At 42.6% G+C, this 27737-nt stretch overlaps 1 protein-coding gene across 1 annotated transcript; it reads left to right on the top strand.

The window, feature by feature from the left end:
• Positions 1-26506, top strand: LOC130290524 (phosphoglycerate kinase 1). The gene is made up of 11 exons (XM_056538280.1): positions 1-153; positions 7274-7324; positions 12184-12339; positions 12739-12883; positions 16082-16185; positions 17347-17466; positions 21525-21639; positions 23589-23768; positions 24061-24238; positions 25387-25485; positions 26046-26506. Exons 1-11 carry the CDS (start codon positions 89-91, stop codon positions 26084-26086), a joined length of 1254 nt encoding a protein of 417 aa, XP_056394255.1. The 5' UTR covers positions 1-88; the 3' UTR covers positions 26087-26506.
• Positions 26507-27737: the final 1231 nt, after the last annotated feature.

Here is a 27737-nt window from a genome sequence, read left to right as displayed (position 1 = left end):
CCTAGAGGCGGAGCCTTCACAGTGTTAAGGTGACCTGCGCTGTGAGACCCCGGTTGCCATTTGCGAGCGGACTGGACCTGCAGCAAACATGTCTCTGTCTAATAAGCTGACCCTGGACAAGGTGGACGTGAAGGGGAAGAGGGTGGTGATGAGGTGAGCCGCTTCATGGGGCTGAGGCTCCCGGGTGTCATGTGCTGGCACCGGCAATGCTTCCCTGTCCTATGTGGGTGGGACTTTCTCCACCCCCAGCATATAGCTAGCACCAGAGCATCCATCCATCCATCCAGATCGAGCCGCACTTCTTCTTTCCACCACTATAGATGACTGGCAAAGCAATAACAAATCACAAAGCAGGTTCCCATTTCTTCTGGTTACTTTAGACCTCATCGATGCCTAAGGTTGTATTCACACATAGCAGCTGGGATGCGGTTTAAACATTTCCTCTAAATTGCTGCTTTATCGTGACTTGAGCAGTGTTTCCGAACGGTGCCATTCAGCTCTTGAAAAACTACAACTCCCAGCATGCCCGGACAGCCAACGGCTGTCCGGGCTTGCTGGGGGTTGTAGTTTTGCAACAGCTGGGGGCATCCTGGTTGGGGAAACCCTGCTTTACATCTTTACTCCTCCCCTCAAATGTGTTTGCCGGGAGTTGTAGTTTTGCAGCAGCTGAAGACACCCTGGTTGGGAAACACTGATGTGCAGGGTGTCTCCAGCTGTTGCAAAAAAACTGTTTCCATACCAGGGTGTCTCCATCTGTTAAACTACAACTCCCAGCATGCCCGGACAGCTGTTGACTGTCCGGCATGGTGGGAGTTGTAGTCTTGCAACAGCTGAAGGCACCCTGGTTTTGAAACCCTGCTTCCCGTCTTTACCCCTCCCCTGCAATGTGCTATAGACATACAGTAATCCTGAGCAGTCGGGATACCCCCGCAATGAGTCAAGGAGACTATGGGGGAGATTTATCAAAACCTGTGCAGAGCAAACGTTGTCCAGTTGCCCATAGCAACCAATCAGATTGCTGCTTTCATTTTGCAGAAGCATTTCTAAAAACGAAAGAAGCGATCTGATTGGTTTCTCTGGACAGGTTTTGCTAAATCTCCTCCTGTGTTTCCTGTCCAGGGTGTCTTTATGATCACATCTGCTCACAATTCCTGTACATCTACTGCACATTGCAGTCATTCATACAGTACATACTGTGGGGTTAAACATAAGTACATGACCTTCTCATCCATTTGGTTCAATCCCATTGATTTTTAATTGTGGGGGAGGGGGGGGGGGTTATATTTTTCATATAGGTGCTTAAAGTGTACCCGTCAGATCCAACAAAAACATTTTTTTAATATATCACTCAGTACCTAATCCTGACCATGTACATCTAATTTTTGTGTCTAACACCTTTATTTTTTTATTACACTTTTAATTTAGCTCACTAGTCTGAATTCCTCTCAAAGGGAGGGGGCGTGGCCTCAATGTGCAGGTCTCCGCCCCCTCCCTCAGTATGCTGTCTGCTCACATCTCCCCTAGGATTATCAAAACTACAACTCCCAGATTGTCCTCTCTGACAGTAGCGGGACACAAGCTGACAGTGGGGGGATTTTTCCTCCAGCTGTCAGCCCTGCGACCACAGATGTCAATCAAGGAAGTGTGTCCATGACATAGGTGATGACGCATGGACACAGCAGGACTAGTATGTGTCCAAGCAGGCTGGGAGGCAGTTGTTTGACTGGCTTTTTCAGTATTAAATACTGAACATTTTCTAATGAAAGCAATTGCAAAACCTATTGTTTATACATGATTTACAACATATCAAGTTTTTGTATCTGACAGTGCCCATTTAAGTAAATAACATTAGGACATGTCTCATTGTAAATGGAACCCAACAGCAGGTATGTTACAGAGCAGGAAGAGCTGAGCAGATTGATATACCGTATTTATCAGGGTATACCACGCACCGGCCTATAACACACACCCTCATTTTACCAAGTTTTTTTTACCCAAATATCCTTGGTAAAATGAGGGTGCGTGTGTGTGCATGCGTATACCCCGATACACCCGCAGGAAAGGCAGGGGGAGAGGTCGTCGCTGCCTGCTTCTCTCTCCCTGCCTTTCCTGGGGTCTAGAGCCCTGCTGCCGCCGCTTCTCTCCCCCTGACTATCTGTGCCGGCGCAGATAGCCAGGGGGAGAAGTGGCACCGGCAATGGGGCAGCGGTGCCGATAGCCAGGGGGAGAAAAGGGGCAGCGGCACCCATTGCTGGCGCCGCTGCCCCGTTGCCTCCATCATCCCCGGTTGCATAATTACGTGTTGCCGGGGTCGGGTCCACGCTCCTTCAGGCCTCCGGTGTGCGTCCCCTGCGTCGTTGCTATGCACTGCACGGCGCAATGACAAGTGACGTCATTGCGCTGTGCAGCACATAGCAACGACGCAGGGGACGCACACCGGAGGCCTGAAGGAGCGAGGACCCGACCTCTGCAACAGGTAATTATGCAACCGGGGATGGGGGAGGCAACAGGGCAGTGGCCCCAGCAATGGATGCTGCTGCCCCTTCTCTCCCCCTGTCTGTCGGCGCCGCTTCTCTTCCCCCCCCCCCCCCCGGCTATCGGTGCCGGCACCCATAGTCAGGGGGAGAGAAGGGGCAGCGGCACCGATAGCCAGGGGGAGTGAAGGGGCAGCGGCACAGATAGTAAGGGGGAGAGAACGGGCAGCGGCACCGATAGCCAGGGGGAGAGAAGGGCCGGCAGCAGGGCTCTAGACCCCAGGAAAGGCAGGGGGAGAGAAGCCGGCAGCGCTGGCGGTCTCTACACCTGCAAAGCCGCTGCAGTTCATTGATATAAAGCGCCCACTTTAAATCATTGAACTGCAGCGGCTTTTCGGCATATAACACACAGGTAGACTTTAGACTAAAAATTTTAGCTTAAAAAGTGTTATGCCGATAAATACGGTAGTTTTGTTAGGAAAAGATAAAAGGGGTGATGCTCCCCTAGACATCTTATTCCCTATCCAAGGGAATGTAGCATGGTGTAACTTTGTAATACACGGTTTTGGGGGGGACAAAAATAAAATCCTCACGGATGCCCTAGAAGCAGGGGCGTAACTATAGGGGGTGCCGAGGTAGCAGTCGCATCGGGGCCCCAAAGCGCATGTGCCCCGTAAGGACCAGTATTATAATTGGCACATGGGGTCCTGTTGCAGACTTTGTGTTGGGGACCAGAAGTTACGTCTCTGCCTAGAAGTGTATCAAGGGGCATTATGGTGGTGACCTGACACTAAGATTAAAGGGGTACTCCGCTCCCCAGCGTCCGGAAGGTTATTGTTCCGAACTCTGTGTGCGGGCTTCCGTGTTCAGGGCCGCCCTCTCGTGACATCACTCCCTCAACGAAAGCCTATGGGAAGGGGGTGTGACTTCCGTCGTGCCCCCCTTCCCATAGACTGTTGTTGAGGGGGGCGGGCGTGATGTCACGAGGGGCGGCCCTGAACACGGAAGCCCGCACACAGTTCGGAACAATAACCTTCTGGACGCAGGGCAGCGGAGTACCCCTTTAAGGGATTGTGCCCACCAGTATGAAGGAGGCGGCACCATTATGTTGCTGCTGTTCGTGTCCTTGTTGTTTGTATCTTCTGTGAAGGGCAGACTGAAGGTCGATGGAGATTGTCAGAGCATCTCATGGGAAATGCAGTACGATTATTGGCATTACTGCATCCATGTTGCAGAACCACAAGAGAAATAATCTCCCCCCCCCCCCCCCCCCCCCCCCAGTATGAAGGCCTAAGCCAATTACTAATTGCTTTATTTTAGCTAAATATTGCATATGTATACATATATATGGCTGCTCTCTAAATATTTCACTTCATGTTGTCAGTGTGATGTTAATGATGTTAGGGCATTGGACCTGGGTTTTGGGCCTCTACCTTGCTGACCTCCCTATTACATCGGAGTTTTATATTTTAACCTATTAATGTAAATTCCTTGGTTTTTAGTCTCCTCCCATAGGATTTATTTGCACATAGTAAATATTAGTGCGGTGTTTCCCAACCAGGGTGCCTCAAATTGTTGCAAAACTACAACCCCCAGCATGCCCGGACAGCTGTTGGCTGTCTGGGCATGCTGAGTTGTAGTTTTGCAACAGCTGGAGGCACCCTGTTGGGGAAACACTATTAGTAAGCTGAAGGGAAGGTCATTTGTGCTCCCATTCTAATAGAGCGTGTATACACGACCCCACAGATGTACGCTGGCATCAAGAAGGGCGAGAATTCTGTCTGACATCCTCTGAAGACTAAAATAGCTTTGCAGGGGTGACAGGAACGGGGACTGAGGCTTGGGTTTAACCTCTCAAGTGCCGTGTGTGTGTGTGATGCCTGTTACAAATTTTAACAGGAAATTCCTGTGTCACAATGAGCCACGATTCTGAAAGTGTTTGAACACGTGGCTCCGATAACTGCAGTTACTACAAGACATTGATGTGATGTTGAACATGAAGCTGTTCACTTGGCTTCTTCACACCCACTAATGGACTATGCCAGTGGTCCCAAACTGCGACCCTCCAGATGCCATTTATTTATTTTCTCTCAGAAGAGACTGTGCATGCAGTAATTCTTCTCCCATCAAAAAAACAGATACAGTAAACTTAACATTGAAGTCTATGGAAAACAGATGAACCTTTTTAATGTCCTCCTTTTGCATGCGTTTTTCAATCCATTTTTACTTCGGAGCATGCTCAGAACAAAGAGAAATTTTTGTTTAAGTGAACAATAACTGATCCAAGGGTATGTTCACACCACAATTTTACTGTATGGTTTCGGCATACGGTTTTATAAAAATAAGTGTGCAACTGTACAGAAAACCGTGCCCAGACTTCCCATTCAAAACCATATGCACCATAATGTATACGGTTGTCTCAGTTTTTCAAACCATACAGTTTTTACTTTATTTTTAGTTTATTTTTTTAAATTTTCCCAGACAGAAAACCGTGGTCTAACCATATAAGTTTTGTTTTAACATGGGAGTCAATGGGAACCATACAGAACTGTATGCGTGTACGTTTCTATGCGGTTTTTGGCTTTGCTCAGTTTTTTCTTTTCTTGGAATTTCAATCAAACAAGTAAAACTTTATTCATAATGGAGTGAAGTTAAAAACATTTTTTTTTTCTTAATTGGATGCAACCGGACATCATTTTTCAAACGGTATACGGATAAAAATTTGTACACAAGTTTTTGATAGTTTTAGTCAGGTTTTGAGGAATCCGTTTTATTTATTTAAATTTTTTTTTTTTTAATCAAAAACCTGATACAAAACTGTTTTGCTAAAACGTGGTGTGAACATCCCTTCTCCGGTCAAAAATAAAAACTGACTAAATAAAAAAATATATGTGTGTATGTATGTGTATATATATATATATTTTTTTTTTTTTTTTTTTTCTCTTAAACAGACAGATGCAAATGGATGTTAGCCACCCTAACATCCGTTTGCATCTGTCGGTTAAAAAAAAAAAAAAAATAATAATAATTTTTTACTTAGTCTTTATTTTTGACCGGAGAAGAACTGGACGGGTCTAGACAGCTGTGTGAAAGCAGCGTTGCTAAAATCTTTGTGTTCTGACTTGTTTGCTTTGGGGCATCCAGCCAAAATAACATTACAGTGGGTAATGATCAGTCACCAGAAGCGTTAACCCCTGTATACCAGACACTTGTCCGTTATACCACTGTATACCATGATGTATAGTGGCCTGTTCTGCGTACTGTGAACTAAGCGCACAATACAGGACTTGTTACAAGGTAACCTAGTAGACTGTACTGGGCCATATATACTTTTCAGTCCTTTACTTTGCTTGCAGTATTTTTGCCATAGACTTGGCTTCCGTTGTAAGAGCGGAGTCACCCAGCAGTGTTCATGTACTAGTGTTGTCTGTACACCATTAACTCTTAATCCTGTGACAAGCCTGGGTATTTCTAGGTAGGATATTGGCTATCCTGTCAATACGGTAAATGTCTAGATTTTGAGGAAGGTATGTCTAATAATGGGGTGTGCCGTGTACTTTACAGGACTGATTGCTACCGCATCATTCTGGCGTGGGCATTTAGAAATACAGAAGCTTTAAACAACTCTGCAAGTGTATCACAAAGAGACTCATCTTAGATCCTTTTTAAAAGGGTACTCCCCTGGAAAATGTTTTTTAAATCAACTGGTGCCAGAAAGTTAAACAGATTAGTCTATCACTTATATTAAAAAAAAAAAAATCTTAATCCTTCCGTTACTTATTAGCTGCTGAATACTACAGAGGAAATGGTTTTCTTTTTGGAACACAGAGCTCTCTGCTGACATCACGACCACAGTGCTCTCTGCTGACATCTCTGTCCATTTTAAGAATTCTCCAGAGTAGGAGAAAATCCCATAGCAAACACATGGACAGTTGCTAAAATGGACAGAGGTGTCAGCAGAGAGCACTGTTCCAGAAAGAAAACAATTTCCTATGTAGTATACAGACCCCTAAAGTACTGGAAAGATTAAGATTGTTTTTTTTTTTTTATAAAAGTAATTTACAAATCTGTTTAACTTTATGGCACCAGTTGATTTAAAGGGGTACTCCCGTGGTGAAGAAAAACATTTAAAAACAGTTAAAACAGATTTGTAAATTGCTTCTATTAAAAAAATCTTCATCCTTCCAGAACTTATCAGCTTTTGTATGCTCCAGAAGAAGTTATTTTCTCTTTGAATTTCTTTTCTGTCTGACCACAGTGCTCTCTGCTGACACCTCTGTCCATTTATGGAACTGTCCGGAGCATGATAGTTTTGCTGTTCCTAAAATGGACATAGGTGTCAGCAGAGAGCACTGTGATCAGACAGAAAAGAACTTCCTCTGGAGCATTCAAAAGCTGATAAGTTCTGGAAGGATGATTTGTTTTTTAATAGAAGCAATTTACAAATCTGTTTAACTTTCTGGCACCAGTTGATTTAAATTTTCCAGGGGGGTACCCCCTTTAAGCCCGTGTTTCTGTAAAGACACGGTTGCTAGGTCTTTGTATAGGCAGTGATGCCAGGGAATGTGTTTTTTAGAATGTTTCCATTAATAATGCACCAACTCATTTAGGATTCTGTAGCCTTAATGAGGCCTAGTGATGCTTATACAATAGGTGAAACTGATCTCTGGCTGTTGTGTAGATTTTCTACATATGTTTCTTATAAATAGTTCTATCCCTATATCTAATAAAGATAAATTACAGGTTTTCTCTTGTAGATAACAAAGGCTTACATTCCTTGCTTTCTTTTCATCTTCTAGGGTTGACTTCAATGTTCCTATGAAAAATAACCAGATTACTAATAACCAAAGGTAAGCTGATGCTTCAGTGATTCCCTCTGTGACGTGTCTAGTACTTGGAAACTGCATAAAGTACATGCTTTTACATCCGTGTTCTAAAGGACAGAATAGAATATCCTACTTTCCTTAAATATCTGACCTTTAGTGTTCCAGGCTTATATTATAATAAAGGAGGAGAAAATCGGAGGCTGAGATCGCACTGTTGCAGATAGGTTCAAGGATACTAGTAGGTGTCTTAAATTCTTTTATTCTATTCACACAACGCGTTTCTGGATATTAATAATCCTTTCTTCAGGCGTGGTCACGCCTGAAGAAAGGATTATTAATATCCAGAAACGCGTTGTGTGAATAGAATAAAAGAATAAGACACCTACTAGTATCCTTGAACCTATCTGCAACAGCGCGATCTCGGCCTCCGATTTTCTCCTCCTTTATTGTCTCTTACACGCCGGTGGATCCAGCGTGGGAAGCCGCAGCAGTTGCTATAACAAGCGCTCATCAGCGTTGTGCCTGGAATATGCACAATCCCACCAGGTGAGTGCGTTCCTCACTCACCCATATAATCTGACCTGGTCTGGAAGATCCCACACAGAAGCGCTCTGTTGTCTTTTGTCTTATAGGCTAAGATTATGACTGTGAACCTGAAGGTCCAACTAAGATGCTGTCACTTTTTCCCCCCCAAAAAAGTCTGCCACATCTGAATGCTGGCTTATAGTGGGGTCTACCAGGTTGCTGTTGGATGTTCTTGCATACTTGCCAGTTAGGACAGGTTTAGGCTCCATTGGGAGAGCTGGGCAGAATAGCGGGAGAAAAATGACTGCATGTGCCATCTTTCTCTCCCACTATTCATATGGGTGCCCAGCAGCCCCCCCCCCCCCCCCCATAATAGTAAATGGACCTGTTGGCCGTTGCTCCCTGTCATAATGGCCATTAACCCTTTAAGGACCGGGCGTTTTTCGGTTTTTGCTCTTTCGTTTTTTCCTCCTTACCTTTTAAAAAATCATAACTCTTTAAATTTTGCACCTAAAAATCTGTATTATGGCTTTTTTGTGCCACCAATTCTGCTTTGTAAGAACATCAGTCATTTTACCCAAAAATCTACGGCGAAACGGGGGGAAAAAAAATCATTGTGCGACAAAATTGAAAAAATACAGCCATTTTGTAACTTTTGGGGGCTTCCGTTTCTACGCAGTGCATATTTCGGTAAAAATGACACCTTCTCTTTATTCTGTAGGTCCATACGGTTAAAATGATACCCTACTTACATAGGTTTGATTTTGGATTACTACTGAAAAAAATCATAACTACATGCAGGAAAATTTATACGTTTTAAAATTGTGATCTTCTGACCCCTATAACTTTTTTTTTCCGTTTTCAGGGCGCTATGAGGGTTAATTTTTTGCGCCGTGATCTGAAGTTTTTGTCGGTACCGTTTTTGCACTGATCTGACTTTTTGATCGCTTTTTTATTCATGATATAAAAAGTGACCAAAAATACACTATTTTGGACTTTAGAATGTTTTTGCGCGTATGCCTTTTACCATGCGGTTTAATTAGTGGTATTTTATTTTTTTTTTTAACTCGGACATTTCCTTTTTTAACTCGGACTGTTTTTCTTTTTTTTTTTTTTTTTTTATTGGAAATGCCGGGTGATTCAAACTTTTATTAGGGGAAGGGATAATTCAAAGGGTTAATAACTTTTTTTTTTTTACACTTTTCCTTTGCAATATTATAGCCCCCATAGGGGGCTATAACAATGCATTTACTGATCTTTAACACTGTTCAATGCATCTCCATAGGGATGCAATGATCAGTGTTTTCGGCGATTGATTGCTCAAGCCTGGATCTCAGGCTTGAAGCATTCAATCGGCGATCGGACTGCAGGAAGGAAGGTAAGAGACCTTCCTCCTGTAGTACAGCTGTTCGGGATGCCGCGATTTCGCCACAGCTATCCAGAATGGCTCCCTGAGCTAACCGGCACTTTTTACTTTCACTTTTAGCCGCGTAGCTCAGCTTTGAGCGCGTGGCTAAAGGGTTAATAGCATGCGGCACCACAATCAGTGCCGCACACTATTAGCGGCAGGTCCTGGCTTCACCAAGGACATACTCATACGTCCTTGGTCCTTAAGGGGTTGAAGTCAGGAAAAAAAACTGATGGCCGTTCGCAACGTGGGAGCAATGGCAGTGTGAAAGGGGCCTCGCAGAAACAAACACTTGGGGGTCTTTATGAACGACTTTTATGACCACAAATTTCTGAGCAGTCACTTTTTTTCTCCTGTGGATAGCTCTCCCATTCATTTCAGTAAGAGAAAACCGCACTGCTTATGGAGACAATAACTACAAATGGGCTACAACTAATTGAATAGTTATTCACGAATTATTAAAACTATATCCAACACTTGGAGATTTGTACAGTTTTCTCTGCTGAAGACATTACCTGCACAAATCTCAAACTTTTGTCTGTCCCATGTGGACCTCCCCTTTATAAACTTGTCTTTTTCCTGGTTTTTATAAGTTATTGTTAAAAGGTCATTCTGATCTGGGAACCTCTGAAATACACTGCTCAAAAAAATGAAAGAAATTAAACACAATGTAACTCCAAGTCAATCACAATTCTGTGAAATCACACTGTCCACTCAGGAAACACTGACAATCAATTTCACCTGCTGTTGTACAAATGGAACAGACAACAGGTGGAAAATATGTGCAATTAGCAAGACACCCCCAATAAAGGAGTGGTTCTGCAGGTGTTGACCACAGACCACTTCTCAGTCCTTATGCTTCCTGGCTGATGTTTTGGTCACTTTTGAATGCTGGCAGTGCATTCACTCTAGTGGTAGCATGAGACTGAGTCTACAACTCACAAGTGGCTCAGCTAGTGCAGCTCATCCAGGATGGCACATTAATGGGAGCTGTGGCAAGAAGGTTTGCTGTGTCTGTCAGCGTAGTGTCCAGAGCATGGAGGCGCTACCAGAAGACAGGTCAGTACATCAGGAGACATGGAGGATGGCAACAACCCAGCAGCAGGACCGCTACCACTGCCTTTGTGCAAGGAGAACTGCCAAGCCCTGCAAAATGACCTCCAGTAGGCCACAAATGTGCATGTGTCAACTCAAACTGTCTGAAACAGACTCCATGAGGGCCTGACATCCACAGGTGGGGGTTGTGCTTACAGCCAAACACCGTGCAGGACTTTTGGTATTTGCCAGAGAACGCAAAGATTGCCATATTCGCCACTGGCACCCTGTGCTCTTCAGTGTGAACCTGCTTTCATCTGTGAACAAATGTGACAGTCTGGAGACACTGTGGAGAACATTCTGCTGCCTGCAACATCCTCCAGCATGACCGGTTTGGCAGTGGGTCAGTAATGGTGTGGCATTTCTTTTGGGGGAGGAGCACATCTGGGACATCGTGTCTTGCTCCATCCACAGACTTTCCAGGAGTTGGCGGATGCTTTAGTCCAGGTCTGGGAGGACATCCTTCAGGAGACCATCCTCCACCTCATCAGGAGCATGCCCAGGCGTTGTAGGGAGGTCATCAAAGTTGGATCAGCATGTAGTGTGGTTTTCTACTTTGATTTTGAGTGTGACTCCATATCCAGACCTCCATGGGATGATAAATTTGATTTCCATTGATAGTTGAATGTGCTGACAACAAAATCACACAAAAATTATGTAAAGATGAAAGTATTTCATACGATTAGTTCATTCATTCAGATCTAGGATGTGTTATCTTAGTGTTCCCTTAATTTTTTGAGCAGTGTACCGTATTTTTCATCCTATAGGACGCACCGGCGTATAAGACGCACCCAATTTTTAGGGGCAAAATCTAAAAAAATAAAGATTTTGAACCCAATAGTGGTCTTCAACCTGCGGACCTCCAGATGTTGCAAAACTACAACTCCCAGCATGCCTGGACAACTGTTGGCTGTCCGGGCATGCTGGGAGTTGTAGTTTTGCAACATCTGGAGGTCTGCAGATTGAAGACCACTGTATAGGAGGTAATACTCGCGTGTCCCCGCCGCTCTGGACCCGTCACCGCTGCCCTGGATGTCGCTCCATCGCTGTCCCTGTAGCTCTGGAACGTCTCTGCTGCCGGCCGGGTATCCTCGTTCTCCATCGTCGCCATCACGTCGTTACGCACGCCGATGCACGTACGCGATGATGAGGAAGGAGAGCGCCGGCCATACAGGGGATCCCTGAACGGAGAAGACACTGAGGAGGCAGGTAAGGTCCCTCCCGGTGTCCTGTAAGCACTAGCCGCGGCGGTCCCGAACAGCCGGGTTAGTGTCACTTTCCCTTCAGACGCGGCGGTCAGCTTTGATCGCCGCATCTGAAGGGTTAATACAGGGCATCACCGTGATCGGTGATGTCCTGTATTAGCCGCGGGTTGATGGCCGCTGGGACTGGCGCAATAGGGGTGTATTCGCCGTATAAGACGCACCGACTTTTTCCCCCCCCAGATTTGGGGAAGAAACTGCGTCTTATACGGCGAAAAATACGGTACTTGGCTTTAGTCTCTTCTCTTATAGGCTGGGTGAATGCTGGTCTTCTATAGGTTTATAGGACCCCTGGCTCCTTCCATGCCAAGCATTCTACAAGCTGGCTGGTACCCACAGTAATGCTTGAAGCGGGTGTCCATTCAATATATAGAGCGGTCACAACTCGCCATCCCTGATGCTTTGCTCGTCCTCCTCTCTTGCTCTCAGTATTAGTGCACACTTAGCTATGGCCGTTCTATATTTTCAATTCTTCCTGTGTAACTGAAAAGCCGGCATTGTTATTTAGCATGACTGTATAGGCTGATGTTGGACATTTTTCCTGGTTTGCTAGACTGCTGATGTGTCCAGTTTTCTTTGTCACTGATCTCTAGGATTAAGGCTGCTCTCCCCAGTATCCAGCACTGCTTAGACAATGGGGCTAAATCTGTTGTTCTGATGAGCCACCTTGGCAGGCCAGATGGTGTTCCCATGCCTGAGAAGTACTCCCTGGCACCAGTAGCTGTGGAACTGAAGTCTCTTTTGAAGAGGTAATAGAATGGTTTTATATTTGTTAAAATGGATTTGCTTGCAGACCAACAAAACCTGCGTCTTATTGACAAGACATAAATGTTGTCTCCTCATTATGTACGGAGTTATTAATAACTGCTTCTTACCCCTGGGGAATGGAATGTAATTTTTACTACCAAAGTTTTTGGGCAGAAGATCTGATAACGCAATGTCTTCCAACCAAGGTGCCTCCAGATGTTGCAAAACTACAAGTTGTAGTCTTGCAACACCTAGAGGCACCTGATGGGGAAAATGCTGGTTTTAAGGCTTCAAATGTAAAATGTATTTCTTAAGGAGATATAGTTCTTTATGATGGGAGGGGGGAATTTAAAATTTTTTTTTTTTTTTTTTTAAAACCTCTTCATACACTTGGTGTACAGAGAGATCGTTTTCCTGAAGGACTGTGTGGGATCAGAAGTCGAAGCTACATGCGCAGATCCAGCCCCTGGGACCATTATTCTTCTGGAGAACTTGAGATTCCATGTAGAAGAAGAAGGAAAGGGCAAAGATGCTGCTGGGAACAAGGTGACAAACAATGCAAAAAATTGACTCTGTCCAACGGGGTGAATCGCTCCCCTCCACCAACCAATCCTATCCTAGACCATCTCCGTTCTGAGAACTGGTTTGTCTTTCATGTCAAAACAGCCACAGGCTTCAGTCTGTTCTTTTCTAACGGAGGCCCAAGCTATTACATAGATCATTTAAACCTGATCCTATCTGTTGACCTTCAGTAAAATATCATAAGGTCAAAAGCCCTAGTAGTCTCTTAGACGCTTTCTATTTTAAGCAGGGATGACCCGGCTCAACTCACTGTCCTTGACTAGTTCTCCTACTGTACAGCGGGATGAATGCTGACCTATACTCCTGTGACCTTTACTGGCTGAAATGGGAGAACCAGTATGTGACCTTTGAGTTCACTTGTACAGTCTCTTTCACTTCTACCAGAGTATTTTCTGATCTGAGCCTTAAAAAAAAATCTTTTAATTTTTTAATTTTGAATCAACTGGCTCCAGAAAGTTAAACAAATTTGTAAATTACTTCTATTAAAAAATCTTAATCCTTTCAGTAGTTGTCAGCTGCTGAAGTTGAGTTCTTTTCTTTCTGACAACAGTGCGTTCTGCTGACACCTCTGCTTGTCTCAGGAATGTTAGAGGTTTGCCATGGGTATTTGCTTCTACTCTGGACAGTACCTGAGACAAGCAGAGGTGTCAGAGCACTGTCAGACAGAAAAGAACTCTACTTCAGCAGCTGATAACTACTGGAAGGATTGGAGATATGTATGTATGTGTGTGTGTATATATATATATATATATATATATATATATATATATATATATATATATATATATATATATTATTATTATTATTATTATTATTATTATTATTATTATTATTATTATTATTATTATTATTATTATTATTATTATTATTATTATTATTATTATTATTATTATTATTATTATTATTATTATTATTATTATTATTATTATTATTATTATTATTATTATTATTATTATTATTATTATTATTATTATTATTATTATTATTATTATTATTATTATTATTATTATTATTATTATTATTATTATTATTATTATTATTATTATTATTATTATTATTATTATTATTATTATTATTATTATTATTATTATTATTATTATTATTATTATTATTATTATTATTATTATTATTATTATTATTATTATTATTATTATTATTATTATTATTATTATTATTATTATTATTATTATTATTATTATTATTATTATTATTATTATTATTATTATTATTATTATTATTATTATTATTATTATTATTATTATTATTATTATTATTATTATTATTATTATTATTATTATTATTATTATTATTATTATTATTATTATTATTATTATTATTATTATTATTATTATTATTATTATTATTATTATTATTATTATTATTATTATTATTATTATTATTATTATTATTATTATTATTATTATTATTATTATTATTATTATTATTATTATTATTATTATTATTATTATTATTATTATTATTATTATTATTATTATTATTATTATTATTATTATTATTATTATTATTATTATTATTATTATTATTATTATTATTATTATTATTATTATTATTATTATTATTATTATTATTATTATTATTATTATTATTATTATTATTATTATTATTATTATTATTATTATTATTATTATTATTATTATTATTATTATTATTATTATTATTATTATTATTATTATTATTATTATTATTATTATTATTATTATTATTATTATTATTATTATTATTATTATTATTATTATTATTATTATTATTATTATTATTATTATTATTATTATTATTATTATTATTATTATTATTATTATTATTATTATTATTATTATTATTATTATTATTATTATTATTATTATTATTATTATTATTATTATTATTATTATTATACAAATCTGAACTTTCTGGCACCAGTTGATTTAAGCCCTTAACGACCACAGACGTAAATGTACGTCCTGGTTTGGCGGGACTTCCCGTACCAGGGCGTACATTTACGTCCTGTGTGACCGCGAGCATCGGAACAGTGCTCGCCCGTAATGGCTGACATCCGCGATTGCGCGGATGTCCGCCATTAACCCCTCAGATGCTGGGGGGGGGGGGGGGCCCTCTTCTCCGCGCTTTGGGCCCGGAATGACATTGCCTTGACGACGCACAGGGACGTTGCGCATGAACGTCCCTGTGCGTCATCGTCAAGGCAACGTAACTATTCCGGGGCCGGGCCCGAATCGCGAAGAGGCGACAGCCCGGAATGACTATCCCTCCCCACCGGACGGTCCCTGCAGCACAGATGGCCCGAACCAGCTCACCCTTCCTTCCCGCATCTGGGCATGCTGGGAGTTGTAGTTTTGAAACATCTGGAGGTCCGCAGGTTGAAGACCACTGAGGGCAGAGAGTTCACTTGAGTATAAGCCGAGGGGGGGGGGGGGGGGGGGTGGCGGGGTGTTTTCAGCACGAAAAGTTGTACTGAAAAACTCGGCTTATACTCGAGTATATACGGTATCTAGCCATGGGTATAATTTTAATCGTATTGACCCACAGAATAAATAACACATCATTTTTACCGTAATATGTATAGTGTGAAAACGAACCCCCTCCAAAATGTGCAAAATTTTGGTTTTCATTAAAATTTCCTCCGTAAAATTTTTTGGTGGGTTTGCCGTACATTTTATGGTAAAATGAGAGGTTTTATTACAAAGTACAATTGGTCACGCAAAAAGCAAGCCCTTATATGGGTCTGTAGATGGAAATATAAGAGTTATGGATTTTAGAAGGCGACGAGGAAAAAAACGAAAACACAAAAAAAATTGGCCTGGTCCTTAAGTTGAAAAATTCGAGTACCCCTGTTAAAAGGCACCATCTAAGCCAGTGTTTCCCAACCAGGGTGCCTCCAGCTGTTGCAAAACTACAACTACCAGCATGCCTGGACAGCCAAAGGCTGTCCAGGCATGCTGGGAGTTGTAGTTTTGCAACAGCTGCAGACACCCTGGTTGGTAAACGCTGATCTAAGCAGATTAGGTGCATTATAACCGGATATGAATTTGTGAATTAAGATTAGTGGTGAATATGTAGAAGTATATCGCCATTACTTGGTGCTGTGATCCTGTATAGCTGTCTGCATATTAGACTCTGTTATAATTTCGATGCACTTACTTTCAGACCAAGGCAGAGCCGGCAAATGTGGAAGCTTTCAGGGCATCTTTGTCCAAACTAGGAGACATCTATGTCAATGATGCTTTTGGGACCGCACATAGAGCTCACAGGTAAGGGGGTAGCCACCTTCATGTAAGTAAATGCTGGTGATGTAGTGTCTTGAGCTGCAGAAAAATAGCTAAGTAAATTGGTTACTTCCCCTGTGTACTGTTGTCTCGGGTGTACTGACACATGTGCTGGAGAGCCTGTAGGGAAGAGATGTAGTTGATTCAAAATAACTAGATGCCATATGGGTCTGAACTTCCTCGATCTTTGGGAATTTGAGGTCCATGGTGCTCTTTTGTTGTTTTAATGTAAGCAACATTTAATATCGCAAACCTGCCGACAAGGGAGATTACACATTGAAGTTGCATTTATTGTAACACAATGTATACACTAAAACGGAAAGCAATTTTAACCATTGATCAGATGCAACTACTGGCCTAAAAGTCTATCGGTAGTGTGGCCTGGGTTGTGCAGTGCGAATTTTGGCTATTCAACAGTTCATAAGGTTAGTTAGTAATATCTGGATCGCTGCCAACCTGGGAGATGGTACACTTTCTTTCCACATCTCTTCTATTTGCAGTGAGAAACTTTAAAGCAGTACTCCGGCGTGCACTTTTTTCCTTTTTATCCCGTCTGGGCTGCAGAATAAAAGAAAACACACTTTCTCTTACCTGCATACGCTCCCCGGAGCTCCGGTACACTCCGGTACAGGTGTTCGGTCCCCGGGCTGTATTCTTCTTCCTGTTAGGCTGAAGCTCCGTGTGACATGCCGGGCTATCACCAGCCGAGGCGGGACATCGCTGCGGCCGGTGATGGGCTGAAGCTCCGTTTGACGTGCCGGGCTAACAGGAAGTAAGAGGAATACAGCCCGGGGACCGAACACCTGTTCCGGAGCTCCGGGGGCTCATTGGCAGGTAAGAGTTTGTTTTCGTTTATTTTGCGGCCCGGACGGGATAAAAGGAAAAAAGTGCGCGCCGGAGTACTCCTTTAATATCACTGGTTTTCTCTATTTCCAACGTCGCCCTAGGATTATCTAAATGTGGTTCATAAGGGGGTCCTGGTTTTGTGTATGGCCTGTATATTGGTTGACTTGCAATTGAAAGAAATTTTTAATGACAAACTTTTTATCCCTTTCATCAAGATATGATAGGTGCCATATTACATTGTAACACTCCTTGCAGCACCCAGGCGTGTCTATTAACATGGTATTTCTATTCCTCCTCTAGCTCCATGGTAGGAGTCAAACTGCCTCAGAGAGCTGCTGGATTCTTAATGAAGAAAGAGCTTGATTATTTTGCTAAGGCTTTGGAGAACCCAGAGAGACCATTCCTTGCTATCCTCGGAGGGTAAGTAAGCATTAGTAGATTAGTGTCGCTTCAGGCCTTGCCTCAGTTTTCTAGCTTTACTGAGTTTTCTACCTGTTGTGAGTCTTGCATTGCCCTTTTAAAAAATAACTGTACAGGTGTCTACATGTACTTGAAGGCGTTTAAAAAAAAAAAAAAAAAAAGGAAATTTATTTTTTTTTTTTTTTTTTTTTGAGGGGTTTTATGGAGCCGGAGCAGACTGATAACACTCAGGGCCCCTGGACCAAAAAAAGGGTCCCCTGTGAGGCTCTGCCTCTGGTCACAATTCTGCCCTGCCCCACCCAAATCCCTACACACAAAATAAAGTGTTATTATATATAAAAGAAACACTACATAGGTAAAATAATTTTCATGACCAATAATACCAGTATACAAGGAGGAAATATATACCGCCATACTGTAATGAATAAAACCACTATACACAGATAAGTATACTATACAGGATCTGTATACTATATAAGTGATTATATACAGGACCATATAGCAATAGATACTAGCTTTAGAGATCTGTATACCATAAGTGATTAGTTAAATTTAGGGACTCACAATTACATCTCTTCTGATCAGTGGTGTCCTTCCGGATCAGACCGCCATGTCGATCTCCACATCTGCAGGACAAACAGGTTTCCAGTGCTGTCCCCTCCTCTACACAATCTTCCCATCTGTAGGCCCACAAACTGTAATAACTCCCTCCTTGGTGTCCTGCACAGTAAAAGGGAAAGTAGGTAGGTAGCCGGGTATGTAGGTAGATCAGGAAGCCAGTTATGTAGGTAGTTATAAACTAAAATTGCTTTCTGTTTTAACCATTGATCAGATGCAACTACTGGACTAAAAGTCTATCAGTAGTGTGGCCTGGGCTGTGCAGTGGGAATTTTGGCTATTCAACAGTTCATAAGGTTAGTTAGTAATATCTGGATAGTAGTATCCAGGTAGGTAGCAAGATATGCAGGCAGGTAGTTGGGCAGCTAGGTATGTGTAGGTAGTTAGGTATCCAGGTATAAGGGTATGCTGCTGTGACACTGAGCATTCATCCGTTATTAAACGTCCGTTTTCTGTGTAAAAACGGACATTTAATAACTGGTGAATAAATATTCATCCGTTAAGACCCGTTATCCCTCATGTACTGCCGAACACCTCTGCCTAGACTCCCACAACGGGGACTACTACTACTCCCATCATGGAACAGACTTCTTTACATGATAGAAATAGTAATTCCCTGGCTGCAGGAGTCTGCAGACAGCTGGGGAGGCTACATTAGTGTTTGTATGATGAGGGATTGATCGCACCGGGTTTCACTTCTGAGACCCGATGCGATCAGAAGTTATTAAGCAGGGGAGCGGGTGGCATGGTCCGCAACTCTGCAATGTATCAGTGTTTTAACTTTCATTTTTGAATCCCCCCATGGGGAAGCCGTGAATGGCCAGTACTGAGGATCCAATCAGGGCTCCCAGCGGGAGATTTAAAAATGAACATTGTGACTAGCAGGGGGGCCATATCTATATTAAAAGCACTGTGTGGGGCAATTAATAAATATATACACCCCCGCAGCGCATTAAATATATACCCCTTGCAGCGCTTCTATATACATATGCCACTGCAGCGCTATATGTGAAAAGCATTCTAGCAGCATCATCGGCCGCCCGATGCTGCTGATAGAAATACTTTTCATGCATAGCACTGCAGCGGCATGGGTATATAGAAGCGCTGTGGGGGGGCAGATAACGCTATGTCTGCTCCCCCAGTGCTTCTATATACATATATCCCTGTAGCGCTATTAATGAAAAGTATTTCTTTAGCAGCGCATAGTGCCAGCAGCTGTCTCCTGGCACTATAAGCTCCTTATAGAAATACTTTTCATTAATAGCGCTGCAGGGATATATGTATATAGAAGCACTGGGGGGGCCAGACATATAGCATTATCTGCCCCCCACAGCGCTTCTATATACATATGCAGCTGCAGCGCGATGTATGAAAAGTGTTTCTATTAGCCCGATGCTGCTGCTAGAATGCTTTTCACATATAGCACTGCAGTGGCATATGTATATAGAAGCGCTGCGAGGCTACATTATACATGCGCTGCGGGGGTATATATTTAATGCGCCGGCGGAGGGTCATATCTAATGCACTGCTGGAGTGGGGGGGCTAGATATATAGGCGGTCTGCCCCCCCTTTGCAGCGCAAATATCTTGCGCCCCCCCCAAAGCTTTTAATACCGCTATGACCCCCCTGCTAGTCACAATGTTAATTTTTAAATCTCCTGCTGAGAGCTCTGATTGGCTCCTCAGTACCAGCCATTCAGGGCTCCCCGCGGGGGATTCGAAAATGAAAGTTAAAACACACTGATACATTGCAGAGTTGCGGAGCATGCCGCCCGCTCCCCTGCTTAATAACTTCAGATCGCATTGGGTCTCAGAAGTGAAACCCGGTGCGATCAATCCCTCAGCACCTGTACTACAACCCCCATCATGGAACACTCTGTTCCATGATGGGGGTAGTAGTGCAAACACTTATGTAGCCTCCCCAGCTGTCTGCAGACTCCCGCAGCTAGGGAATTACTAATCCCATCATGGAAACAAGTCTGTTCCATGATGGGAGTAGTAGTAGTCCCTCAGCACTGCAGGAGTCTGCTGAGGTCACCTCTTCTGAGCATGCTCAGTAAAAATAACGTCCGTTATAACTGCCATAGACTTCAATGTTAAAAACATCCGTTAATTTATCAGTTTCTTGTGATGGGCGGGGGGGAAAGAGTGCATGTTCTGTTAATTCTTCCTTCACAACTAACTGCCGTTATTCATGAAGGACTATAACTGATCATAACGGATAATCAAAAAATCCCATGGACTTGAATGGGGTTTTGTAACTGGCGTTTAACATCCATTAAGGCTAGGTTCAGACTACGGAATTTCTGCCTGCAATTCCGCTTTGAAATTGCAGGCAGAAATTCCGCTCGGTAAAATGTACTGAATAATGAATGGGTTTTCCGCTCACAAATTCGCACTTCGGAATTTGAACAGAAAATCCGCTTGGAAATTTCCGCCTGAAGAATGGCATTGCTCTTTCTTCAGGCGGAAATCCGCGCAGAACACATTGCAGTCTATTGGAGACTGCAGTGTCCACGTGGTCCTAGCGCCGACTGATTCAGTCAGCGCTGGCCGCTCTCGGAATCTCCGGGCAGAAATTTTCTGCTGCCCGGAGATTCCGTAGTCTGAACTTAGCCTAAGACTTTTCTAACGGACGTTTATAACGGATATTTTGACGGATGAATTTTTTTATAGCGTGAAAGCAGCCTTAGGTAGCCAGGTAGTTGGTCAATAGGTAACCAGCACCCCTTCTCCCAGTGCCCTTCCAGAGACTAGACTCTGGATTCACCACTATCAGAGTGTTTTGTGCTAGTGGACAGAAAATAAGGTGTTTCTTACAGAAGTTACAGGTAGGTAGTGATCCCTAGTAGGTCATGTCCCCAGGTAGGTAGTCATGCCCCTGTAGGTAAATCCCCCCTGTATGAAAACCCTCTATGTAGGTAGTAGGTAGCCTCCTATTAGCTTGGTAGTATGTCCCCCTATATTAGCTATGCAGTAACATAGTAGATGGTCCCCCACATTCAGTATGGGCAGCAGAGGCCCCCAGATCTCCTGTATTGAGCCACACCTCATATATATCTATCTATTTATTCTATCTATCGGAGAGCCCAAGATGGCCAAAGGGCTCTCCCATAGAGTGATCTATATCCTGAGGATAGGGGAGAAGTTTTTTTCCACACTAATTCTTCTTCTATGTCCCATGTTAGTATTTGACACAAAAGTTGCCGCATTTATTAACCTCCAGCTAAACTGTTCCCTTGAAGGCAGATGTAATATCCACATGCTCATGAATGGCAGGTTATAATCCTACCTCAATCTGTTGGTTAAGTGACGTTTATTACTCAGATTGGATAATCTTCATTGTACAGGTCAGATTTAGGGCAGCCGGCAACTTACTTATACATATAAAGCTCTAGGGGTGAATCAGATTCTTTAAACTCAGTTTTCAATCTCTTCTAGGGCCAAGGTTAAGGACAAGATCCAGCTCATCAATAACATGTTGGATCAAGTGAATGAAATGATTATTGGTGGAGGAATGGCATTCACCTTCTTGAAAGTATTGAACAACATGGAGGTGAGGGTTTTATATTTTTTTTATTTTTTTTATAGGTTGTCACAAAAACACTGAAAATAGGATCAAATTTAAAGAGCCATAGGCACTAGCTACTGGTACAAGGGCAGATTAAAAATCTATTTCCAATATGATGCAGACAAGCCACAATGCTATATGGTTAAGGTTGCACAGGGGCCTACTATTATGCCTACTGTTCATGAGGGGTGTGGGGTGGCTGCTTGGTATTTTATCTACATACCATATTTTTCGCCCTATAGGACGCACTGGCGTATAAGACTCACCCAATTTATAGGTGCAAAATCTAAAAAAATAAAGATTTTGAACCCAATAGTGATCTTCAATCTGCGGACCTCCAGATGTTGCAAAACTACAACTCCCAGCATGCCCGGACAGCCGTTGGCTGTCCAGGCATGCTGGGAGTTGTAGTTTAGAAAAATCTGGAGGTCTGCAGGTTGAAGACCACTGCATAGGAGGTAATACTCACGTGTCCCCGCCGCTCGACCAGTCACCGCTGCCCTGCATGTCGCTCCATCGCTGTCAGTGTCCCTGTCGCTCCGGAACGTCTCTGCTGCCGGCTGGGTATCCTCGCTCTTCGTCGTTACACACGCCGACGCACGTACGTGATGACGAGGAAGGAGAGCGCCGGGGATCCCTGAACGGAGAAGACACCGAGGAGGCAGGTAAGGTCCCTCCCGGTGTCCTGTAAGCACTAACCCGGCTATTCAGTCGGGCTGTTCGGGACCGCCGCGGTGAAATCGCGGCGGTCCCGAACAGCCCGACTGAACAGCCGGGTTAGTGTCACTTACCCTTCAAACGCAGCAGTCAGCTTTGATCGCCGTGTCTGAAGGGTTAATACAGGGCATCACCACGATCGGTGATGTCCTGTATTAGCCGCGGGTCCCAGCCGTTGATGGCCGCTGGGACCGCCGCGATAGGGGTGTATTCGCCGTATAAGACGCACCGACTTTTCCCCCCCAGTTTTGGAGAAGAAAAAATGCGTCTTATACGGCGAAAAATATGGGGTAGAAGCATACAAATAGGTTGTAAGCCAGCATGGTGCACTACATGTTAAGTAACTAGCACTAGAAGTTGTGGCCCAACTATTCACTAGGCACACTTTCCAACACCTTCCACCACATTATGAAAAGAAAACACGTAAGGGTAATGTTTGGTTGCTGCAGTCCATGCGATTTGTTATATTGCATACAATTTTATTTTTTATTTTTTTTACATGATAGTACTTTAAATCTGAAAAGCTTAGGCCCTGTTCACACTATGGAGATTCTGAATGGAAGTTCCACAAGGAAATTCCAGGCAGATTCTGCTTGCAGCACCCTTCCATTAATTTCAGTGGAAATTCTACGACTTGGTTAACATGTCAAAAGTTGAACAAGGAACTGGTTTCCGGTAAGAGTGAATGTTTGTCATTTGTCAATAGGACAGCGTATGTCTGCTACAAATTGTTGTGGGAGTAAGCACCAGTTCCTGAAATTCCCTGCTGAATTTCTTCAGTTTTAATGTGCCCTTATGGACATGCACTGGACAGAACTTGCAATGTTCTGGTGATTTTTATTAGAAGTTCTGTCCACAGAGCAAGTAGCCCTGCTGATGTATAAACAGTAGTCAAAAGCTGAGAGTTAACGCTGGGTTCTCAAAGCTTTGGCGTCTCATGTAGTATAACTGCATGCGATGAGCTGCCATGCGATGCCATCCCATTATTGGAAAACATGGATTACATTTTAAATATTGTGTATGGTAAATCACTATGGCTGTGCGGCACACTAGGAAGGTGTTGAGCCCAGGGCTAAGCCAATATAATTAGACTTCATGTGTAGTCAGTCTTTTCTAGTGAATGGAAGATAGTGGCCACAAAACCCCTTTCAGTATGCCATTCAGTGATTTATTCCAGTGTCTGTCCAATACTCTACTTTGGGTTTACTCTTATTCAGATTGGCACTTCACTGTATGATGACGAAGGCGCAAAAATTGTAAAGGACTTAATGGCTAAAGCTGAGAAGAATGGTGTAAGGATCACCCTGCCTGTGGACTTCACCACTGCTGACAAGTTTGATGAGAACGCTAACACTGGAACAGCCAGCGTCTCCACTGGAATCCCAGCAGGTTGGATGGTGAGTTTTACCAGGATTGACAGAAAAAACATTTTAAGCACTGAACATGCATATAAAATGCTTTTGTAATGGGGGTGTAGCAGATCACCGGTATAATGGCACATACAGGCTCTGGATAAAAGTCATTGCTGCATGTATGACATCACTCAGAAGTACGAATGGGAACGGGCTAGCAAAAAAAAATAGGATGGTGGGAGCTACCCTTTAAAGAAGTGAGTGGTCATTCATACGAGGTTCCCATCATGAGGTGAACTTTTATTTTAACTTTTTTTTTGTTTTTTTTTGTTTACAGGGTCTTGACTGTGGACCAGAAAGTATCAAGCTGTTTGTGGAAGCCGTGGGAAGAGCCAAGCAGATTGTATGGAATGGCCCAGTCGGTGTATTTGAGTGGGACAATTTTGCCAAGGGAACCAAAGCAGTTATGGATAAGGTTGTGGAAGTCACAGGAAAGGGCACCATAACAATTATCGGTGAGTTGTACTGTGCATTCAGTTTATAGGGAAACTAATATAAGGAGTATAAGGAGTTGCTACAATATTGTTGGACCATCCTCTAAGATGGGCCTGATCAGTTGACGAAAGCGGCTGTAGTGCTCCTCATTATTTACCAGGCACAGCACTGTACATTTTGTAGGTGGTGCCGGTACATGGTATTGCAACTCTAACATTTACTTGAATGGGGATGAGCTGCGATACCAATGTAGCCACTACAAAATGCACTGGGTAAACAATGACTGGTGGGGTGTAGAGCCCTTCATCGGGATTGGGGTCCCGCAGAACACAAACTTGCGGGTGGTAATGAGATTGTTGTGGGTCCTGCACAGCCCTGCAAACCTCTGAAATTGCATGGGGCTTACCATTGCTTAAAGCTGTAACAATGTTTGCAGGAGCGGATGGGATTGGACATATGTTATGGAAGCAGGCGGGAGTGGAACACACCTTGCAATGTTGGGCGGTCATGGTCACAAATCCAGTGGGAGTTCTAGTGTGGTGCACTGATGCACTCTGGCCTCTAAAAGGGGTACTCTACTGGAAAACACTTTCTTTAAAATCAACTGGTGTCAGAAAGTTAAACAGATTTGTAAATTACTTCTATTAAAAATCTTAATCCTTCCAGTACTTATCAGCTTAATTTTATTTTATTTTTTTCGGGCGATGGTGGGGGGGCCCAGTGGTCGGACCCCCCTGTTTCGATAGGGGATAAGTTGTACATCCCAGAGGTATCCTTTTAACTCTTAACACCTGTTGATTTTAAAAGAAAAATGTCTTCCAGTGGAGTACCCTATTAAACTAGCTGATCCTGGGGAATGTCTGATATACCACATGGATAGGACAATATGAAAAGTACACGGGTTCCAGTCTGCAGCAAATCCGAACAATCTTCTCGGATGATTTAAAAAAAAAAAAAAAAAAAAAATGGCAAGTTTTAACCGGTTTGTGGGTGAAAAAGCAATACCCAGGCCAAATATCACAAACTGGAACTGTATGGATGCTTCTGGTACATTTTTTTTAAGCAAAGCAAAAAGGCTACAGGAGGCTTATATATACTTGTTGCCGTTCTTTAGTCTATATTTTTTTTTATTTTTTTACGCTTCTGTTATTTCATGCTTTGCCCACAGGTGGGGGAGACACGGCTACCTGTTGTGCAAAATGGGACACTGAAGACAAAGTCAGCCATGTGAGCACTGGAGGAGGAGCCAGCCTGGAGCTTCTTGAAGGTAATTTAAAGGGTAGTGGAAAAGAAATGGATTTGTCCAGCGCAGGATGATATTGAATAATATGCATATTATATGTGGGTTACTTGATACAGCCAAACTGTTCCGTAAATACCCATATGTATATGTGGACAGGCAACCATATTGGTTGTTAAAACCTATTTTGATATGTATAATATATTAATTTAAACATAGGTTGACCATTTCACTTTGTTGTAACTGGATCGCATATACATATGCAATCTGACATTATGTAAATTGCTTTTGATGAAGGGGGGTGGGGGGGGGGATGATGATGATGACAGGTATTATGACAGGTGGGGGATGATGAAGGGGGGGGGGGGGGGAGGATGATGACAGGCGGGGATGATGTATTTCCCACCCTAGGCTTATAATTGAGTCAATAACTTTTCCTGGGTTTTTGGGGTGAAATTAGGGGCCTTGGCTTATATTTGGGTCTTATATTCGAGTATATACGGTAGGATAGGGTGCAATACAAAATTTCTGCCTATAGCTAAAGGTCTAACCTGAACTGAATCTTTGTATTCTACCCCTATTTATAGGTAAAGTCCTCCCTGGTGTGGATTCTCTGAGTAACTCATAACCAATGAATATCAAGACATTACAAACCATTCTCGAGTGAGAGCAGTTGGGAGCCATGTCCTGGTGAATGAAAAGTTGACACCACAAGCACTTTTACCCTTAAATCTGACGGTTCTCAACTGGACAGTTACCAGGCTATTTATGCAATGCACCAAGGTTGTCAAGTAGTCTGTTGGTAGTTAAACGGTTAACCCTTTCTCACCATGTCCCTGTTCACAGCTTGTCTGGACAGATGAAATTGCAATGTGTGCTAGACCCCTGTTGTGTGGTGTATATTGTTTTGCTCCTAGATGTATATATTGCCCTTTAGATGTCTGGGGGGGTCTATGCTCTTCACCCAATTTTAAATGTATTCAGTTTACATGGCAAACTAAATTGGTGCCCCAGTACAATCTGCTCAAAATAAAACGCCTACCTTTCATCCTGGTCTTTATAATCAGTCGTTTTGGAATGCTCGTGTGAATGTATAGGACAGAGGGGGTTAACAGGTAGTGGGATAGTCTGCAACCACATCCAAAATCCCATAGCAATATGACATACTGTGATACCATACTGATATCTAATTATGATCTCGGGAAAAGTTGTCTAGTTGCCCATAGCAATCAATCAGCTTCATTTTTGAGGCCCTTTTTAAAAATGAAAGGAGCAATCTGGTTGCTATGGGCAATTGGTCAACTTTTCCTGTGCACAGGTTTTGATAGATCGTCTGCATAATGGCCCAGATTTATCAAAGAATGTCTATGATAGACCTATTTTTCCACATTTATTTTGAAGGTGCAGCAGGATGACTAATTTTACTCTGCTCTGCTGTGGAGGGAAAGGCTCTATCACATACACTTTTTCTAGACTCTTGTGAGGGAGGGAAGTAGACTCTACATTTTAGACTCTACAATCAAATTTAATTGCGGTGTCTAAGGGGTTAAAGCCGGCCCTCACAGGGATCGGGGATTTCTGGCATTAGAGATGGGTCCTGGTAACAGACAGCCACCAGGACCACCCAGCTATGACAAAAGTTGCAAATGATAAATGTGACCACAGCATGGTCAAAAAACAGTTCTAGGGGTAGGCAAAAAGAGTGAAACTGTCTAGATCAAAAGATGCATAATAGTCGCTAAATATACTGCTTGCGCCTGAACTGCGCCAAAACAGACAAAAAAATGCTTTAAAAGCAATGATTGGTCTCCAATGTGTCTGCCATTTTTTAGGTGTCTACAGTTTCATACATTGCTCAAAACAATAAAGGGAACACTAAGATAAAACATCCTAGATCTGAATGAACTAATCGTATGAAATACTTTCATCTTTCCATATTTGAATGTGCTGACAACAAAATCACACAAAGGTCTGGATATGGAGTCACTCGAAATCAGTGGAAAACCACGCTACAGGCTGATCCAACTTTGATGTAATGTCCTTTTTAAAACAAGTCAAAATGAGACTCGGTGATTGTGTGTGTGGTCTCCGTGTACCCGTATAACCTCCCTACAATGCCTGGGCATGCTCCTGATGAGGTGGTGGATGGTCTCCTGAGGTATGTTCTCCCAGACCTGGACTAAAGCATCCGCCAACTCCTGGACAGTCTGTGGTGCAACGTGGTGTTGCTGGATGCAGCGAGACATGATGTCCCAGATGTGCTCAATCGGACTCAGGTC

Source organism: Hyla sarda, chromosome 9, assembly GCF_029499605.1.
Source record: "Hyla sarda isolate aHylSar1 chromosome 9, aHylSar1.hap1, whole genome shotgun sequence".
Taxonomy (NCBI): domain Eukaryota; kingdom Metazoa; phylum Chordata; class Amphibia; order Anura; family Hylidae; genus Hyla; species Hyla sarda.
Note: the sequence above shows the minus strand (reverse complement) of the source record. Positions and strands in the feature narration are given on the sequence as shown.

Coding starts and splice junctions, on each gene's coding strand:
- LOC130290524 (XM_056538280.1), top strand. CDS start 89: ATGTCTCTGTCTAATAAGCTGACCCTGGACAAGGTGGACGTGAAGGGG. Junction 24,239..25,386: donor GGGCACCATAACAATTATCG/GTGAGTTGTACT, acceptor CTTTGCCCACAG/GTGGGGGAGACACGGCTACC. Junction 25,486..26,045: donor CAGCCTGGAGCTTCTTGAAG/GTAATTTAAAGG, acceptor CCCTATTTATAG/GTAAAGTCCTCCCTGGTGTG.